The sequence below is a fragment of the Mauremys reevesii genome, linkage group 3 (assembly GCF_016161935.1).
Source record: "Mauremys reevesii isolate NIE-2019 linkage group 3, ASM1616193v1, whole genome shotgun sequence".
NCBI lineage: Eukaryota > Metazoa > Chordata > Testudines > Geoemydidae > Mauremys > Mauremys reevesii.
The window spans coordinates 130,671,750-130,692,322 of NC_052625.1; the positions used below are offsets into that span (position 1 = coordinate 130,671,750).

The 20,573-nt window shown below is 40.6% G+C and overlaps 1 protein-coding gene across 1 annotated transcript in view; it reads left to right on the forward strand.

Annotated features, from left to right (window-relative positions):
* LOC120401286 (prolyl endopeptidase) overlaps nucleotides 1-20,573 on the forward strand; it is a 163,701-nt gene that overhangs the window by 131,685 nt on the left and 11,443 nt on the right. The window contains exons 11-14 of the mRNA XM_039531029.1: nucleotides 6,149-6,285; nucleotides 12,775-12,869; nucleotides 15,432-15,563; nucleotides 19,259-19,415. Of these exons, the coding sequence (XP_039386963.1) occupies nucleotides 6,149-6,285; nucleotides 12,775-12,869; nucleotides 15,432-15,563; nucleotides 19,259-19,415 (521 nt within the window). The remainder of the gene's footprint in view (nucleotides 1-6,148; nucleotides 6,286-12,774; nucleotides 12,870-15,431; nucleotides 15,564-19,258; nucleotides 19,416-20,573) is intronic.

Here is a 20,573-nt window from a genome sequence, read left to right on the forward strand (position 1 = left end):
CCAAACTCCTTGGATCTTAACACAAGGAGAAATTAACCATCCCGCCTCCTTTCCCCCCAGACTTTCCCCTCCCTGGGTTGCCTGGAGAGGCTTCACACAGATCCAAACTCCTTGGATCTTAAAACAAAAAGGAATCAATCAGGTTCTTAAAAAGAAAGCTTTTAATTAAAAAAAAAGAAAAGGTAAAAATTATCTCTGTAAAATCAGGATGGAAAATGCATTACAGGGCACCTAAATTTATATAGCCAGAGAAAACCCCCTCTAGCCTCAGGTTCAAAGTCACAGCAAACAGAGGTAAAAATCCTTCCAGCAAAAGAAACATTTACAGGTTGAGAAAACAAACATAAGATTAACACGCCTTCCTGGCTGGGTACTTACAAATTTAAAACATGAGACTGATTCAGAGAGGTTTGGAGAGCCTGGATTGATGTCTGGTCCCTCTCAGTCCCCAAGAGCTAACAACCCCCCAAAAAAAGGACACAGACAAAGACTTCCCTCCAACAAGATTTGAAAGTATCTTGTCCCTTCATTGGTCCTCTGGTCAGGTGTCAGCCAGGTTTACTGAGCTTCTTAACCCTTTACAGGTAAAAGAGACATTAACCCTTAACTATCTGTTTATGACAGTGGCTGAGCTGTGGGAAGGCAGCAAGCATTTGCTAGCAGTTCTACCTTTCTGCTACATCACATGGGGCAGGTCCTTGAGTTTCCCTCATGCTGTTCCCCATACTGGAATACAGCAGGGAAGGAGCAGATGGGAGGAGCAGCCTGCTGCAGTAGTTGAGAGCAGGTGCAGCAGCAGAGGCCACACAGCTAGTGAGGGTAGACAATGAGAGTGCTCAAGACTGGCCCCCATTGTCCACTCCAGAATGCCATGTCAACTCCCCCAACTACTCCCTAGATAACCCCACCTACCTCCCATACAGCACCCCAGCATATTATCCACGCACCCACCCCAGCAATCTCAGAAGCCTTCAAACAGAGCCCAGAAACACCAGCACACCAACACCACAGCTGCAACTATACCTGCCAAGGGTTCTGCAGCTCCATGCCCTACCCATGGCCAATGCTTGGGGCAGGTGTGTTCTTCATAAGTTGAAATTTATGGTTGTATGCCCTTCAGCTCATTAAGTGATTTTCATAAAACGTCACATGTGGAGCTGTACAGAACTTGTCAGTTATGAATAGCACAAAGTTATAGTGGAGGGCTTGATCTTATTCCTTAGTCTGTGGAGACAGTTGACATCTGAAAGGTAAGTAAACCAAACTGATACAAAGGTATGCTCAAAGCCAGTTTGCAGGAGCTGGGAAAGCTCATAATGTATATGATACACAGCAGCTTAGAACCTTTGAATCCCTAAGCTAAGGGAGCTGGAGGGAAGGGATTGCTACAATTTATTACTAGAAACCTATGAAATTCTTTTCTTTTTTTTAAATAATTTTGCATTTTATTTTTTGTTAATTTCTTGTTATATCATTTTTTTCCAAACTCCCTCTCCCCCTCCCCCCCCCGGCAGGTCGGGGCCTGCCTCCCAGGATGGGAGGGGGCATGTCCTGAGCGGCACTGCAACCCCATGTGCCAGGTCACAATGCCACTTGTTCAAATTTGGCGCGGCCACTCTCCCGTCATCATGACCGAGGGGTGGCGAGGCCAGACCTGAGTAGCACTGTAATCCCATGCATGAAGTTGCAGTGCCCAGAGCAGGGATCCAGGACCAGCCTGGAGGGGCAGCAGCTGCTGCTGTTGCAGAGTGAGTTTTTCATCATATGTTGTTTTAATGAGGGCCGGATCTAGGTTTTTTTGCCGCCCCAAACAAAACAATTTTTGGCTCTCCCCCCCCCACCACCACCCCTGGGCTCTCCCCACCCCCTGCCGTCCCAGCACTGGGCTCCACCCTTTCCCCCCCACCAGTGCCCTTCCCCCACCCCTCTGCCGCCCCATCCCTGGGCTCCACCGTTCCCCCACCAGTGCCCCCCCACACACACACCTCCTGCTGCCCCAGCCCTGGGCTCTCCTCCCACACCTGCACCCTCCTTCCGCCCCAGCCCTGGGTCACTGGTAACTCGCTCCCAGGGCGGGTCATTCAGCAGGAATTTTGGATGTGCACAAAACACAGACAGGATTGGGTCCCATATGGTTACAGAGCTGCAGTGAAGTGGAACAGTTTTCAGCTTGAGTGATTGGAGAATATCTGGATGCATATTATAAGACTCTCCTACATAAATGAGGAAAAGTTGAGGTGCCTTTATTATTCTTTTGTTCCACTCTTTCTTTCTATGGGGAATTTGCCAATGCAATATCACTGTCTTCCTTTTAAACAAACAAACAAAAAGGCAATGGCTGTTGAAAATAGCAATTCCAGTCCTAATAATCACTGGGAAGCATTTCTTGCTCAATTTTATCCTAGTTTTTCTACAGCAAGTTACAGTGGATCAGTATATTTGATTTGGGAGAAATGAAGTAACAGCTGCCCAAACTGAGCTTGAGCACTCCTGAATTTGGAGGGGTTCAAATCTGGAAAGCAGGTGCTGGGTGTGTGTGGGGGAGGAGGGGCTGTGGCTCCACGGGGGAGCACAGCAGCATGTATGCAGCAGCGTGTCTGGTGCTGCACAGAGCCAGACACGCTGGTCTGAGTGGCACGGTAAGGGGGGCTGGAGAAGGGGTAGCGGGTTCCGGGGGGGCAGTCAAGAGACAGGGAGCAGGGGTTGGATGGGGTGGAGGTTCAAGGGGGCAGTCAGGGGCAGGAGAAGGGGGTTGGATGGGGCGGAGGTTTGGGGGCAGTCAGAGGACAGGCAGCAGTTGGATAGGCATGGGAATCCCAGGGGTTTGTCAGGGGACAGGTAGGGTGTGGGGTCCTAGGGGGGAAGTTGGGGGGGGTCTCAGGAGGGGACATTTGGGGACAAGGAGAAGGGAGGCTTAGATTGGGGATGGGGTCCCAAGGCGCAGTTAGGGGCAGGGGTCCCGGGAGGGGGCAATCAGGGGACAAGGACCAGTGGCTCTTAGATAGGCGGTGGAGTCCTGGGGGGCAGTTAGGGGCAGGGGTCCCGGGAGGGGGTGATCAGGGGACAGGGAGCGGGTTGGGGGGTTGAATGGGTTGGGGTTTCTGTGAGGGACAGTCAGAGGGAGTGGATGGTGGCTCTATAGGCAGGGAGCTAACCAAGGAACTACAGCTCCCAGAGCCCCCTGTTGGTTCTTAGCTTCCCTGCCACCCCTGCAAATGGGCTGCTCCAAGCAGGTGCTTGCTTTGCTGGTGCCTAGAGCTGCCCCCGGTTTTAATTATTGTTTTTTGTTTTATTTCATGTTATTTCACATTTGCAATAAAAACACAGGGCTCTGCTTGCCACTAACAACATAAAATGAGCTATGCTATTTGGTGGATTTCAGAATAGTGTGCAACCATATGATATGTGCTGTAATACTCATTCACCCTGAAGTGAATGGCTTAATACAAAGCCACTGCCTTGGAATTTCTGTGCTCTTATGAGTTGAATCAGCACCATCAGTTTAAGGATGAGATACCCCCAGCTTTCCCCAGATTTAGCAGGATCATGGTAGCCACAAAATCCTTGTCCAAAACTCCAATACAATGGTACTTCAGCCTGTTTGCAGCTTTGGGGAAGATTCGGACCTGACAGTCAATGATAGCAGTGAAATGCCCCATCTCCTGAATTTCCCTCCAGGATTTTTCTGCCTCCACAACAGCTGGTGGCTTAGCGAGACCTCCCTACTGTAGAGAGAAATTCCAAACAATTTCTGGCTAACAGCTTTTTAATGTGTTTGTCTGATCCCCAGCTCTGTCCCAGGGCTGCATTGATTTTAGGGATGATTGCCCCCCAGCTGTGCTTCCTTTTGAGGTGTTTGCAGCAGCTGGTGCCCCTGCAGGCTTAAGGGAAAGAGTTAGGCTGAGAAAACCCAGGGGCAAAAGGAAGGGTCTGTGTCTCCTGCTTCAAGCCTTTATTGAGTGTCTTGTTGGAGAGCTTGGCTGGCTCTGTGAGCAGAATACAGTTCCACCCGACTGTGCAGTTCAGACAGGATTGACTCAGCTCCTCTTTCTCCCACTCCCACCCCCGGAATAATGAGCCAGACAAGATTGGGTAAACTGACTCTGGGCACCTGGCTTCAGTCCTGGACCCATTGTAGTCCCAGGAGCTTTCGTAGCCCTGATCTACACTACAAACTTTGTCGGTATAACTACGTCACTCAGGGATGTGGAAAATCTGACCTTACCATCGGCATAAACAGTGCTATGTCAAAGGTGGGCCTCTTCCGTCAACAAAGCTACCGTCTCTTGAGGAGGTGGAGTGCCAATGGGACAAGTTCCCGTCAGCACAGGTAACGTCTTTATTAAGTGCCCCAGTGGTGCTGCTGCACTACTGTAAGTGTAGATAAGTCCTTTGGAGATGAGGCTTTCATTTCTGGAAGTAGATTGCTATTTCTATTGCTATAATATTTTTATATTTCTGCCAAATGTCTTGTCCTTGGTTTCAGTGCATTATTCATTCATCTTAAGAATTCTTCATGGTTTGTCTTCTGTATTTAAAATTTTGTGAGATTGTAACATTCACAATTATTTAATATCCTCCTGTTCTTTCTTACTCCACTGAATAGCATAAGCCATTTTTAGTCCATTAGCCTTGCGTAGTCAAATTACTTTAGATTTGTTTTGTTCCTCTATGCTGTATTTTCTGCTGCTTTCTTTCCCACCAGGCTACACAGCATCATCCTATTTTTCATAGTTAGGTATGTACAGTGCAAAGCAAACAATGGGTTGCATGCTGGCCATTTTGTCACTTCCCAACTATTTCACCACTTCAGCCCTTTCACCCACCACAGTCTTGACATTTGTGCTTCTTTAATAATACTCCCTGGTTTGTATTCCTAAACCAATTTGAATTTGTTCTAATAGTTTCCTATTAATTTTTTTTAACCTTGCAAGTCAGCCAGTTCTAAGGTCAAGCGTCAATGCTTTTTTTGGTGTGTGTGGGTGTGGGTGTGGGTGTGTGTGTGTGTGTCCCCCTGTCCCTTACTAGATTATATATATTTAAAAAATGTTCAGTAGTCTCTTACCATCTCAGTGATTTCATTACTGTAAAAGTGTTTAGCGTTAGCACGAAGAAACTCTTACACCGGTCAAAGATCACTCTCTTGCCTAAAATATGATGTGTGAAAGTGACACTTCTTCTGATGGGTGAAAAATGCTGTTAATACAAATGTAATAATGCTGTTGTGGCTAATGATGGAACAGCCATGGGCCAAACCAAGAATATTCACAATAAAAATAAATAAAACATAAATGTTCCTAGATATGTTACCATGGATTTTTAAAATGCTGCAGTCTGCCTCTCATGGTTAAAATTGTGCTTTTAGGTCCCAAACTCCAGTTGACTTCAGTAATCTAGGATCAATCCCATACAGGATTTTTATTTTATTTTATTTTATGATCCTTGTTTAAATACTCATATGGTGTCATGAAATCTCCAGTTATCTAGTACTGACCTAGTCCTTAGTGGGCTATCACTAAATTTTTACCATAAGCTTATCAGTTTCTCCTGCTGCTAGTGCAGCAACGGTATCTGGAATTTTGAGATGTAATTCTTAAAAGAATTATTTGTCAGCTTCTGATAGCTCTAATTGCCTACTCAATCTTTTGGGGAACTGCTGAAGCTTCCTTCTCCTACCTCTGTTACCCTGCTTTCCTTCTTGTGTGAATGTCTAGTTATAGTATTTTAAAAATATATATTTTATCTTAATTTGTAATTTCTGTCTTATTATTCTTTATCTGTGTAGCTTATTATATTCCTTTCATAAAGTTTTCTATGACCATTAGTCATTTGAGTAAGTACTATTCAGGGTGAGTAAAGGTAACAGAATCATACTCTTAATAAGGTGTTTGGTCTTATTTTGGTACGTATTTTTTAAAACTGACAGTCAAGTTAGGGACAAACCTTGTGGATGATGATAGCAATGGCCTTCCTCTCTTTTCTCAGTAACAAACTATTAAATTGCAGGGGAAAGGCTACAGTTCAACAGTTCCCAGACTTCTATCTGTATAAAATAAAAGCATAGAAATAACTGCTTGTGACATATGAGTTCTCAAATAGTTCCCAGCACTAACAGTACTTCAAACATCTTTCCTCTGTGTTATCCTAGGTTTTCTACCCCAGCAAAGATGGTACCAAGATCCCAATGTTTATTGTCCACAAGAAGGGAATTAAATTGGATGGATCTCATCCTGCTTTCTTGTATGGCTATGGGGGTTTCAACATATCTATTACTCCAAGCTACAGGTAAGCAGGACATTTTTGACAGCTACTGTTCCAGCACTTTCCTCTAAAGTATCTGGTGCTGGCCACTGTTAAAGACAGGTTTCTGGGCTAGGTGGACTTTGGGTCTGATTCAGTATGGCAGTTCTATGTTTTCTTTTGTGCCTTTGTAAACAGAACAAATTAGCTCATCATCGGGGGGGGGGGGGGATTACAAGATGTGTCCAGTCTGTATTTCCTTAAAAACATTTGCAGCTCTTCACTTCCTTTAAACTAATGATGTACCAGTTACTGAAAAAGCTTTTCCTGTGCTAAGTCCATAAGTGGATGCACATAGTCCCAGAAGCTTGCCAATGGGAACATTCCTTCTCATTCAAAAAATAAAATATGATCACTGTAACATAATAAAAGTACAAACAGGCCTTTTAATAAAATATGGAAAGATCTTCTCTGTGTAGGAAGGCAAGAACTGCCAGCACAAGCTATCGGTACAAATTCTCCTTCACTAATACTGTCTATAGCTTCCTTAAACAATTCTGGTACACTATTTTTGGCTGAGACGTTAGCTAATTTCTGGAATCTTTAAAAACATGCAGGAAATGCTGTTCACTTGAACCTGTTATAAATGAATTAATGTTAATCTAATAAAGAAAATTTCAATCTAGCATGAACTGTTTTATTTTAAAAAAGAGAGAGCAAGAGGCCCAGCTAGAAACCCAGTATTATTAAGCATACCTCGTAATCTTTAATGTATTTATCCCTATGAGACAGGGAAGTGCTATTATTCCCATTTTGCAGAGGGAAACAAGTCACTTGCTCGAGATCACACATGAAGTCTGTGGCATAACAGGGAGTCAAACCCCAAATCTCCTGTGTCCCACGCTAGCACCCTAACCATTGGAGTATGGACTCACTTCCTCAGTGGTTTCCTCATTGCACTCAATGGGATTGCTTATGGGCTTAAAATAAAGTAAAAAAAACAGGAGTACTTGTGGCACCTTAAAGACTAACAAATTTATTTTAGCATGAGCTTTCGTGAGCTGCAGCTCACTTCTTCGGATGCAATAAAATAAAGTGTGTGTTTAAGCACTTTGCTGACCTGGTAGCTTAGAACATATTTTTTCTGCTCAGTAATACAAATATCAACGTGTGGAGAACAGCGAATAAAAGGGTGTGTGTAGGAGGGTTTCTTTTCATGCAAATCAATGCATCAGAGATCAAAAGTGGTAAGTTTAAAACAGGATTTCCAGTCCATTTTATAGTTTGTGAGCCACAGACAGCAGCCTGCTTGACCCATTAAGAATCTTTTAAAAGGGAAGCAATGTTTACTTCACCAGCAAGTGAACTCTTATTGTAGGCTTGCCAAGATATGACACTGGGATTATTTTACAGCTTTCAGTACAAAGCAAACCCTGCTAAACACAATTTCTTAGAAAAAATAAATAAATGGCAAGTACAGGATAAAGGAAGATTCTTCAGACAGTAGGTTTGCATCTTGTCACAAAAATAATCTATTATTAAACTGTCCTGTTAAATTTACATGCAATATTAAGAGCTACAGCTACAGCAATTGTGCTATATTTCTTGCATTAAAGTTGGCAAGTCTCATGAAATCCTTTGCATACCTCATTCTTTCATGGTTATTGTGACTATATATTTTCAGATAGCATTTAGAATTTTCTGGTCCTTCATATCAAATACATTGTGTAACAATGGACCATACTCTTATGATGTATCATGAAATTATCTGAATGCTCTTTTCAGCTGTCTTCCAGAAGCTACATTTTTAATTTCTGGTGGTTTGTGTAAAACAGAATTAAATACACTAAATAGTTTTTTAAAAAATATTTATGTAAAGAAGTTCAACCAGTGATGTATTAGTTCCTAGAATGATGTGATGCACTGTAATATGCTCTAGGCATTTTTGACAGTCTTTTAAGAATACATTAATTAAATAGATCCATCAATTCCCCCAGATCATATAAAATACCCAGTGACAATGTTAATATAATAGAAATTAACTAACACACAGTTCCACACTAGAACCTTATATCACTACTTACCAACCCTTTCCAATACCTAGCTCCTCATGGGCAAAGGTGGAAAGGAGTGACCATATAGAGCACCCTGAAAACTAAAAAAAATCTGGCTGTTACAGAGTTGGGGAGGAAGTGAATTCCAAAGGCCATGGAGAATGCGAGCTGTTCACTTTGTCAGACTGATGGAGGAGATTCAACTTAGGTGCCTCTGCTGACCACAACTGTGGCCACATGTCAAGCAGAGAAAACAGTTTTAGGTTCCAAGCCGCTTACAGATTGTATATGGACAGGGAGTTATTGATAGATGATGGAGATGAATAGGTCATTGTGTTAGGTGAGTATCACCCTGAAAATATCTCCTTCCTCCGCCATTAAAAATATATCACTGACTTCAGCTTGTGATGCAGAGTATGTGTTTCCTATAGAGTAAATTGATAAACATATCATAATGCTTTTAATTATTCACAGAGAATCCAATTCACAAGACCTCACAAGATTATTTATTATTTACATTGTGGTAGTGCTTAAGAACATCAATCAAGGACCAGAGCCCTGTTAGAGGTTGTCCAGACAATAACAAAGGAGGGGTTACAGTCTATCTCATTCACCTGTCATGTCCTGACATACAGACAAACAGGTTGGGTTGAGAGAGTGAAATTACACTACAACTATATAACAGTAAAACAAAACTCAACTCATTTGCACACAATAGGTTGGATAATGTAGTACTACATAGCCCTTGCCTAAGATATATACGGAAATAAAACTAAATTTAATGAAAAATTCATCATCATTTTTAGCTTTTTTTTATTATTTCTGGTCTCCACTGAATAACCTAGAAACAGATGGGTTTTATTTTTTTGTTAAGATAAATACTCAAGATTTTTATTTGATCTCAGTGCTCCTGTAACTTATCACAAATCCAAGTTTTTCCAGTTTCTTCTTTTCTTCTTGGGAACTCTGTTTTTACCGTTACCCTTTGTTCAGTTAAGTAAGATGTCACCCAGCTAGTGTTTTGTATTATTGCCTTTTAAAGCCAGAGGAGCTAGCCTTGTAGGTTTGTTTCTCTTTGAATGAGAAATTATAATGAGACTGAGATATTCTTAATGCAACCTTGTTTATTAATAAAAAAATTACATTAATTTCCTTTTTCCTGATCGCAGTAGAAACAAATGTCAGCAGGTCACTCTAGCAAACTGTGCCCAAGAATCTCTGTCTCTGTGCTTTCCATCAGTCACACACTCAACTCTTGCAGGCTTACTCCCTTCAACACACAGCTTCCAATCGGTCTCTCCTAGCCCCCTGGCATTTTCAACCAGGAAAACCCATAAGCCACCTGGTTGAGCGATGCCCTGGCTATTTGGCCTGGTGCTTTGGGCAGTAGCTACATTGTGTATGTTGGCGTTGTATTTTGTTATTAGCAATCTTCTTTAAACATATCGTACTCAAAAAGGGAACTGCAGCTGTTACTATGGTTACTGCTCACTACATTTTAAGGAAACTACAACAGCATAGGAAGAGTTTATGTCGATAGATCCAGAAGTAAATACAAATAAGTAACAGCAGACCAAAGTCATTAACCCAGTTAGCATAGTACTTTATTTTTGGATATAAGCATGCATTTTTTATTTCTCTCTCTCTCTCTCTCTCTCTCTCTCTGGACTGAGCAGCTGGATTTAGAACCAATTCTAGTAGAATACACGCTGTAGCACTGTCATCAATTATACAGCCTTCATAGTCTGTACAGAAACACTACAGCTAAAAGGTGTGGTAAAATTGATGGCATTCAGTGTGGGCTTGGCAAAGCTTCTGTGAAAATATTATTGAAAACCCAGCAGTAATACCTCAGATTCTGCACACCACCCTGAAGAAGGTGCCATGTTTTACCCTGTTGCTCTGTATGTGCCTTTGTAGGTACAGAAGAACCAGTTTCTAGTGTATACTGAAACGTAGATTGTGAAGTAAACATAAATCTAAATTGCCATTCCTGTTACAGGGCCAGATTCTGTCAGGCCCTTAAGCAAGAGCATAGTGTGGAGGAAGGGTATAATGACCCCTTTCAGAGCACACGTAAGGGTCAGGCAGCCACTGTGTCCTGCAAAGCACAGGAGCTGCTTCTGCCCTACTGTCTCTACAGCGCACAGACCCCAAAGGAGGTGGGGAGAAGGCAAGTCCATGGCTTTTTCCTCCTCTCTCCCAACACATTGGCCTACTGCACAGGAGAGAGTAAGTTGCATCTGTCAAAAAAATATCATCTCAGACATGCAGAGTCTGTGCATCCAAAATTTCTTGGAAACATTTTGCCTCCCTGAAGCAGAATTGCTTACAATCCCCCTCCTATAGTCTGTGGCTAAAGGCACAGTCTTTCCCCTAATAAATATCCACTTACAGTAAAGTTGTTCTATGCACGTGGGGTACAATGTTCAAAATTTCTAAGTAACTTAGGAGCCTATGTATCAGTGAAAATTTGAATCATAATGACTGCTCTGTTAAAGTTCCAGTGTTTGTATACTTTTGGCATGGGATGAATTCCCAGTTTGGATTTGAGTTGTACAAAAAAAGGCATTGATAGTGAAGTATTCAGAAATTGCTTGGGAAGTGGGGGTGGGGGCAGGGATTTGTTTTGGTGTTGGTTTTAGTTTTTTAAATAGCTATGAATAATGTATATTGAGTTAGTGATGCCATGCTCAATCAGCTATGTCCTGTGATAGGTTGCTTTTGCATGCTAAATGACCAATCAAGTAGGTTTGGACATAAAGACATCCCTTTTGATTTTGTTTGGGATACAAGGAATGAAAAGAAGTACAATAAAATCTGGGAGTTCTTCTTTCTGTGACTATAATCCACCAAAAATTGATTGCAAAACCGCAGTCTCTTGGAGCAGTCTAGTGTCAGGCTATTCCACATTAACTATCTCAACCTCTAGAAATTAGTCACTCTACAGTTTGGCAAAACAGTGCACTGTGACCCTTTACACAGTATATGTCTGGAATATAAATCTAGTCTCTGACCAGGACATCACAGAGACCTAAGCCTTGAAAATTGATTTGAAACAAAAGAGAGAATTCACATTGCCCTAGGTGAGCTGATGGCTGCAGATAATAAGCCTATTCTGGAGGATTTATCCTTTGGGTCGATGATGAAACTACAGGAGCCTCTTCTCAATTCCCCTTCTACAAGTTTTTTTTTTCCCCTTAAAAAGTTTACCCCTGTACATACTATGCAAGAGAAGTCACCAGCAGGTGTTAATTGTTTTTAGAGCTATGAAAATATTACTCTTTTTGTAACTACAGACTTATGGACACACTGTAACATTATAGTCTTTTCTTTGATTAACAAAACAACTTGGTAGGCGAGTTCACAAGAATAATTGTGCTTCTTTAGGAAGCATTTGATAGCAAATGCATGGGAAATGACTTTTCAGATATATATCTGAATGAGTCTCATAAGTGGCATCAGGGCTTAAAGACATAAAGACCCAATTCTTATGTGAGTTAATAAGACTGATTCATATAGGTATGGAGTTGCCTAGGGGGGGAAATCTGGTTAATTCGCATGCTTTACTATTCTCCTTGGTGCTCCTGGTTTGCCACCTAGAGCTCTAGCTACATTAAGCTTTTGCCTCAATTGATGGGAGGCCTGCTTCCCTTCCTGTTTTTTTTTTTGATTGTCAAATATGATTTAAGTGACTTTTAATTAAATCTCTTTTTAAAAGATATTAATGACACTAATATCTTAGTAATTTAATATTGAGATATTTTTATATTACGTTAGCTTTCATCCAACATCCGAAAATACCAGTGAGGTCAGCTACTGAAATTTAGATTTTAATGTTCTTTTATACTGAACTATGTAAGTAAACAAAACAGTTTTGTTTTGTCAAGAACTCAGATGTATAACCACTGGTACAAACATTTGATGTAAGAACATGATCTCTTTTGCAAATACAGCCTTGTAAATGTCAGAGGCAAGTGATATTAAATACAAATTTAATGCCTATTCAAAGACTTCTACAATTCCTAAACAAATCCATGCCAAATGGTGGCCTTAACTTTTAGCTCTTGTTCATTTGTTAACAAATAGGTTAATTCTCTGAAGTTGCAGATGGCTCTAGACACAGTGGAGGAAGAGTTGGGAGACTGTCAAGGAACAGAGGCATCGCCAGTGGATCTATGGTTACATAAAGCTGCTGGCCACTGCCCTTGAGGAGGGCTATAGGAAGAAGATTGGAGCAGCTTTGCTTTCTGTAGATAGACTCATAGTAGTATCCCCATGGAACACTACTGAGACAAGTTTGGCTACTCGGGCTTGGCACAGAGGGAGGATTTAACCCTTTATGTTGTCACATACATTATGCCAGACTCTCTCCTGCATCCAACATACCCACAGCATTGGGGCGAGGAGGGAGAAGAGGTAGACGTTGGGGGGCAGGAAATCCAAAGTAATCTACTAGCTTTCTGTTTTTCTCCTTCAGTGTATCAAGACTTATTTTTGTGAGACATCTGGGCGGTGTTCTAGCTGTGGCTAACATCAGAGGAGGTGGTGAATATGGAGAGACCTGGCACAAAGGTAAAGTGTTCTGAGTGCAAGAACAAATAGTGGTTTTAGCAGTGATACTGACAAAGGCTGTGTCTACATTGCACAGTTAACCCACGTTATTGGCTCCTGGGTTTAGTCTCACCTGGATGTCAGTATCCCTATAGCAAAGTCATTCTTGTGTTACTGTGTCCTCAAAGCTTTTGCACCTGCCCATGTGTGCCTGGGGGCATATCCCTTGGTTCTTTGTGCAAGGATGCTCTAGGATTCTTTTCTAGTCAGTTGTGTCAAGTTGTGAGAGAACTTGTCTGCCCTTCAAGGGAGAATGTGGGAAGGCGCTTGAGTGATGAGCCTGTCCTCACTACAAAGTGAGCAGCTTGGAGAGCCCGTGTTCTAACCCATATCACCGGCTGGATAAGCTAGCGTGGGCTTAAAGCACCTCCAAACCTAGGTCACAGGCTTTCTGTATGAATGGGAGCAAGCTTGAGGCTACAACTCTGAGAAGAGCCCAGATTAACTATGCATAGTGGACATACCCAAAAATTGTCTGTCTTTCTTCTCTCACTCTTTTTATGTACCCAGATAGTTATGAAAGTCAGAATTAGTGTCAGTCAAACTTATTTATTGCACCTGTAGCTCCCTCATATTATTTGATCTTTGCAGTTAGATTGTGTTGCTTGTTGCATCCCAGTTAAAAATATTTTACAACATAGTGTAAAAATGTATTTTACAACAAACATTGGGTAAGTTTTCCAAGAAAATTATTAGCATTTTTACAAAACAAGATCAACTTTCTGGATTCAATGCAAATATTTGTGAATACTACTATTTATCTCGAATCTGCTTTCCAAATGTATCCAACTGTACCAATATTTGCATACTATTTCTGTTGTTAACCTATGGTAAGGTGATTTTGCTCAGTATTGCTCGTTCATCTCTTTCTGCTGTAACACCTGTCTGGGACATTTCCGTGTAATTGACTTAAAGATGTAATGGTTTCATAAAAAGAAATAGCATATGCTCAGGCATGCATAATGTCATTGCTAAAGACAAAGTATCCTTCAGTAATTTGAATTTGGCCATTGGTTTTTAATGAGATTTTATCTTGCTATGAAAATACTTCTTTAGTCCCCCTATTTCCTGTTTAATTTAATTTCAGCTCATCTGTTATCTCAATTGCATAATTAGGTCTGTATCTGTTCTTTGTTAATTTCAGAGACAGCTAGTACAGATGTCTATTTGAGTAGCTTTAACTTCATGGATAGGGTCCTGACCTTAGACCAGACCAGAATTATTCAGTATTCTGAGTAAAGCGCAGGATGTCTCTTCATTTCTATTTCTCCTCCACTGTTGCAGTTTTGGGAGTTAATTAATATAAAAGTATCCAACATTCCCAGGACACCTCTTGTGTGGTCTTTGTGTTGGATGAATTATGTATTCTGCATTTTTAAGAAGTTTTACATTTTAAGAAGTTATACAGTTCTGCAGAGGGATCTGTACAGCTGTAAAGTTTGCCCGCGAGAATCCCTTTACAAGATTGAACATAGCCTTTGCTATAAGGGTACCAGCACTTAATTCTCAATTCCCACCTAATTACAATTCCTAATTAGTATTTAATTACCCAAGACAGGACCGTCCAGGTCAGGTAGGGGTGGTATGCATTTACAAGGCTTTATGCAACCTTTGATCAGGAGCCATTTATTGCCTCATATCAAATGAACTTCATAAATGGGAAAATGTAAATTGGAGTTTTGGTCAGTTGTGAATCCTTCTGTGAATATCATAGTTTGGCAATTAATATTATTTATTTTATATAAAAAGGTTGCAGAGCAAGACTGCCTCCCATATGGGTTTTGATATTAGAATTAGAATATCTCTTGCATACAAAATTCTATGTTCCCCAATTTTTAAAAAATTGTACATTTACATCCCCTTATTATGAGCCTTGTTAAAATTTTGTCTAAAAAAGACTACAGTAGCTTCACTATAGTAGATTAATAAGAGGACAGTGGCTTTTCAAAATGTGAGCTATCTTAATGAAATGCCAAATTAAGATCTGGCTCTGAAGTCACATTTCTATCATAGCTGTATGCCATCAGATTTGAAAACAAATAATAATGAAACCCAGTAAATTACCAGTTATGTATCTGATGTCCAGCAAACATTAGTGGTAGCTTATTTTTTACAGCAGTAAGTTTGAAGTTTTATCTTCTTAAAAGATCATAAGTGAGCTTAATTCTGTTAAGTTCCATTAAGACATACCTCAAGTGGAACTGTGTGTGGTCATTTTGTGTAAAATTGGCAATGCAAAGCTTTTAGCTGGAATCTCAGTAGTAAGGAGCATTACCTGTTCAATCCTCAGCATAGATATGTATTATTCAGGATTTTTTGAGAGCATTAGAGTCATTGGCAGAACCATCATATAATTTTTGTGTTGGAAGAGTTTTTCGTTTTCCTTGGTCTTTCTCAGCTGCATCAATTATTAAAATGTTCATGAAGCTGGAATTCATCTTAAGCATTTCCGCATACACCCTTTTCTGAATAGGTGCTGTCAAATGCATTTTATAGAACTGTTTTGTTTTCCTTGTGTGGTAGGTGGTATCTTAGCGAACAAACAAAATTGCTTTGATGACTTCCAGTGTGCAGCAGAATATCTTATCAAAGAGGGATATACATCTCCAAAGAAGCTGACTACTAATGGAGGTTCAAATGGGGGTCTCTTAGTGGGTAAGAACTATTTGTGTATTTACTGTTATGTGGATGCTAGCACGCAGATGGTTTTTCATAAGCTAAGCACAGGGAAAAACTTATAAGAGCCCTTGGGTGTAAAAATTGGTGGCATGTCACTGTGTTAATACAGATAAAGTAATTCAATTCCACTTCAGTCTCTGGTAGCATGGGACATTGGCATTCTGTATCCTTTGGAAAATGCCCACTGTTAAAAGCCACACGGACAATTGCTACCCATAGTCAAATGCATGTTCTTCACGTGTGTTGGAACCTGCCCTGCACAGAATGTGCAACAGAAATTGAGCTGGTGGAGAAACAGGGGGAGATGTTCACAAACAAATATTCTTTTTATTTTTTTCTTCTTTTTTTAAGTCCAGTTGTTAATGACATTTTTAATTAAAAATAAATTTGAGAAACTTCATTCAGTTTCACTAGCAGTTCGCCATGGTAGTAGCCACAGATGGGTCAGTTGACCATTGGATCTGCATAGTTTACTCCAAATCCTCATAGTTAGCCATGCACCTAAACCCACATTCTGCAAGCCCATGGAGAGAATTGCTGCAAAGTTTCCTACTCTGCCTTTCTGTGGTCTGTTGTACACACACACATATCATGGCACTTCTGCTGCATTTAAGGCCTTCGTGCACAGATGAGTAACTGCAACATTTGACCCTATATTCATTGTAATGAGTTGAAAAGATGACAAAAAACAAATGCCTCTGACAAAAATACATGAAAGAAAAATTAAGTATAAATAATGGGCAAATTTTGATTCTCAGAAACAATATAAATCTAACACACCGTTTATAAGTACACCTTATTAATGTATAATTCTCTAACTCATCTTTACTCAGAACAATTTAATCTTAAATGTAGAAAGTCCATCTCAAAGAAAAAATTCTCACATAGCCAAATTTGTCCCTAAATAAATCCTTACTCTCTCATGTGCTCTCATCCTAGGTATCAGAGGAAACAAAGGGAAAGGGCTTTTTACCCCCACCCTAAATGGGGATACAATGACAAAGGAATAGTTGGGGCAGGGGAGAGAGAGGATAACTTTGAGAGGAGCATGTTGCAGTTTGACAGCCTAAGGCTACTGAAATAAAAACACACAAAGATTTAAAGATTATTTTTTTTAACAGAATTAATGTTTCGGTTTCAGCATCAGTAAAATTAGACTTTTACATTCAACTTACACAATATCTTCTAGCAAAAAGAAAGTATTGCAAATGAGAGCATAAATAGAAAGGGATGTTCATGATAAAGAGCTATTGGGCATTGATCTCTCTGCAGTTCAAGCACAAAAAAGTCCATTTTACGGGTTCACTGAGCACCTAATTGATTGCTCAGTTTAACATTTAACTGGCCATCCACCTTTTCTGTTTTTTATTTGAATTTGGTGGTTTAACTGCTTATGAAAATATTACTTTGTTTTATGCCTGACTGAACCTTAATGAGCATTTAAACTATATTCTATCAAAATAGAGCTTTAAAGGCCTATAATCAGAGTTCTCCAGTTTGATTTCTTTGATTCATAAGGAACAAGAAGGGTTTTTCCTCTCAGCAGAATCAAACTGCTATGTTTTTGTTGCTTCTTTATTTTAAAATTCTTACCTGTGCTCTTTCTTCAAAGCAGAACTGAATTTTTTCTCTAGTTACCCAAGGGATTTCAAAATAGCTATTCATGTCCTTGTACAACAGCTATCATGTGCTACTAATAGCTCAGATGCAGGGGCCCAATGCCATATTTCCTCAGTTTGCATTCATTGAAGAAAAAATTGTTGGCGTTCCTCTAGAATAGTGTGTCCCCTTTTAGTCTAATTACTAAGAGGTGACTCTGAATAAGCTAAAGCCATAGTTTCTGGCTCATTCAACTGTAAAACAAGATTTCCTTGTCCTGCACGATGGAATCATAGTGTGAGGCAAAGGCTTAGTTGGCAGCACAGCTGTGGACTAAAAAGGCCTCTTCAGACAAGGAGGAGCCCTGTACTGTACTGTTTGACCTCTTGTACTAGCTTTAATAAACAGTTACGGGATTTTGTGGTCTTTGGTGTCTGTACTTGCAATTCAGGAATTTGTTAGCGAAAAACTCTTAAGGTTCTGTGGAAAGGGAAAAGCCTGTAGAGAAAGCTGTAGTGTCAGAAACCAGTGTGCTTTAGCTCTAGTGATTAGTCATGTGCACTCCTTAAAGTGGGGCAGCCGTTATTCTTTTAAAATGCCCTGTAGTAATAGGCAGATTGGAAGCATAAGGAAACAAAATGCAAACATTCTATAAAAAATGAGCTCCTCCCTTTGTGATTACAACTGAGGCCATGTCTGCACTATGGGGACAATTGCATCATAGCTACAGTGCCAGCATAACCCTGTAGTGCAGGGGTCGGCAACCTTTCAGCAGTGGTGTGCTGAGTCTTCATTTATTCACTCTAATTTAAGGTTTTGCGTGCCGGTAATACATTTTAACCTTTTTTAGAAGGTCTCTTTCTATAAATCTATAATATATAATTAAACTATTGTTGTATGTAAAGTAAATAAGGTTTTTAAAATGTTTAAGAAGCTTCATTTAAAATTAAATTAAAATGCAGAGCCCCCCCCCCAGACTGGTGGCCAGGACCTGGGCAGTGTGAGTGCCACTGAAAAGCAGCTCGTGTGCCATAGGTTGCCTACCCCTGCTGTAGTGTAAGTGCAGCCTAAAGCAACGGAAGGTTTTTTCCCACTGCTGTGGGAATGCCACCTCCTCAAGTGATAGTAGCTAGGTCAACAGAAGCATTTTTCCATCGGCCTAGTTGCATCTCCATGAGGGGTTAGGTCGGCATAGCTACAACACTCAGGGATGTGGATTTTTCACACATCTGAGCACTATAGCTATGTCAGCCTAAAGTTCAAATGTAGACCAGGCTTAAGTCAAAAATGATTATTTATCAGAGTTCTTTGGCTTGCACATAGCTGAAAAATGAAGGAACTTCTGTGTTCATGTAGCAATAAAAGAGCTTTATGGTGCCGTTTCACCCATGGAGAGCAATGAACACAGATGTGTGCTTTCAGTTCCTTTTTCCTGACAGTGATATCAGAACGCTGGAGAGTGCCAAGCTGTAATTCAACAAACCAAGATCTTTACTTATGTTACTGATAACACTGTTGATTGTTACAAGTGACTTTCTTGTTTGAATCCAGTTTGTTTGTCAGTAATTACACTCTTGGGCTGGAATTTACAAAGGAGCAACTTTACAGGTGACCAACTCTGTTTCAGTGGTATGTGGGCACCTAACTCCCTTAGACTGTTTTTAAAACCCCATTCTTTGTTTACACTGTTCATTTGCCTCAGTTTGGACAATGAGAATTAGTAAATTCACTTACACACGTGTTTTTAAGTCAGTTTCCCTTGACATTCTTTGCACCTAAACCAAAACCCATTGAAGCCATTGGAAGTCTTCCCTTTGACTTCAGTGGCTATTGTCAGGCATTTTTAGTCAATGTTTGTGTTTCAATCACTGCATGGGGGTATTTATTTTTTAAAACAATTGTTTTAAGTGGATTTTTCCCAAATGTGTAAAATTCCCATCCTTAAGTTTTACAAAAGCTGACATTACAAAATTTAACGTTGAGCCAAATTTATGTTGACCGTACCTTGTATTACTGCCCTTGATTTCTACTTTAGGCATCAGTGTTAATAGAATTGTCTTGTTGTTTTTAAGCTGCTTGTGCTAATCAACGCCCTGACCTGTTTGGTTGTGTGATTGCTCAAGTTGGAGTAATGGACATGCTTAAGTTCCACAAATTCACCATTGGTCACGCCTGGACAACTGATTATGGCTGCTCTGACTATAAAGAACAATTTAAATGGCTAATCAAGTAAGTGCCTTTTGGTGTTTTTAATGAACTCACTGGTGTGAATGTTATTTGTGCTGTAGCTGACTGGTAATTACTGAGTGAAGTCTGACTATTTTAAATGGCAGTTGGCAGTCATCAATAACTAAGTATTGTACAAATTAATTTCACCCTCACCCATGTGAACTGAGTAATGGTATGGATCAAAATGAGTTCATTAAATGAAAGAGACAAAGTAGGTGAGATAATACATTTTATTGGCCAACTTCTATTAGTGGAAGGGAGAAGCTTTCGAGCTTCACAGAGTTCTGCTTCAGATCTGGGGACAGTACCCAGAGTATCCAAACTAAATACAAGGTGGAACAGACTGTTAAGCATAAGGAGTTCACACATGCCATAAGAGATCACTTAAAATGAAGTAGGCAGTTAACACTTAGTTGTACGACAACAGAGGGTTAGCAAGCAGTAGGATGTGTTACAAATTGTGGTAATGAGCCGTAAAACCATTGTGTCTGTTAAGTCCTTGATTTTTAGTGTCCAGCAAAGTTATGAATTTGAGGGTATGTCCACAGGGTTTGAACTCGCACTCAAACTTACAACCCCACCTTCTGCCTGTGTACAAATCACACTAACCCGGGGCTTGAACCTAGGGTCTCCAGATCCCATAGGGGTGGAGAGTCTGAGTGTAAGTCAAACTGAGACCAGGGGTTCAAATCCTGTTGCTTTCCAATGTAGATGTAGCCCCACTGGATTTGTGTTCTGGGAGTCCGCCAAAGTAGACCACAATCGCACAGGCTGACTTTCTGTGTCCTCTGGACAATCAAGTTTGGTGGACAATCAAGTTTTCCCACACTGCACCATGAACAAAACGCTAGAGCCAGCCACATTTTGGGAGAGTGCTAGGAAGTCTGGGATATGGATGGTTGGACTTGGTCCCATATAATGCAGTGTAGACACTGCAGCCCCTGGTTGGGACCCAGGGTTCAACAATTTCTAACTTGGTATTTCAAATGAGTATAGATGCTCAAGCCCTAGGTTAACAAACCCAGGTCTGCTATCTAATGTTCTACTAACCTTGGGCTTATATTGCAGTGTAGACTTACCCTAAGAATATGTCCACACAGTTTAAAAAAAAAACACACCCTATGTCATGGCCATGGCTGGCCTGGGTCAGCTGACTTG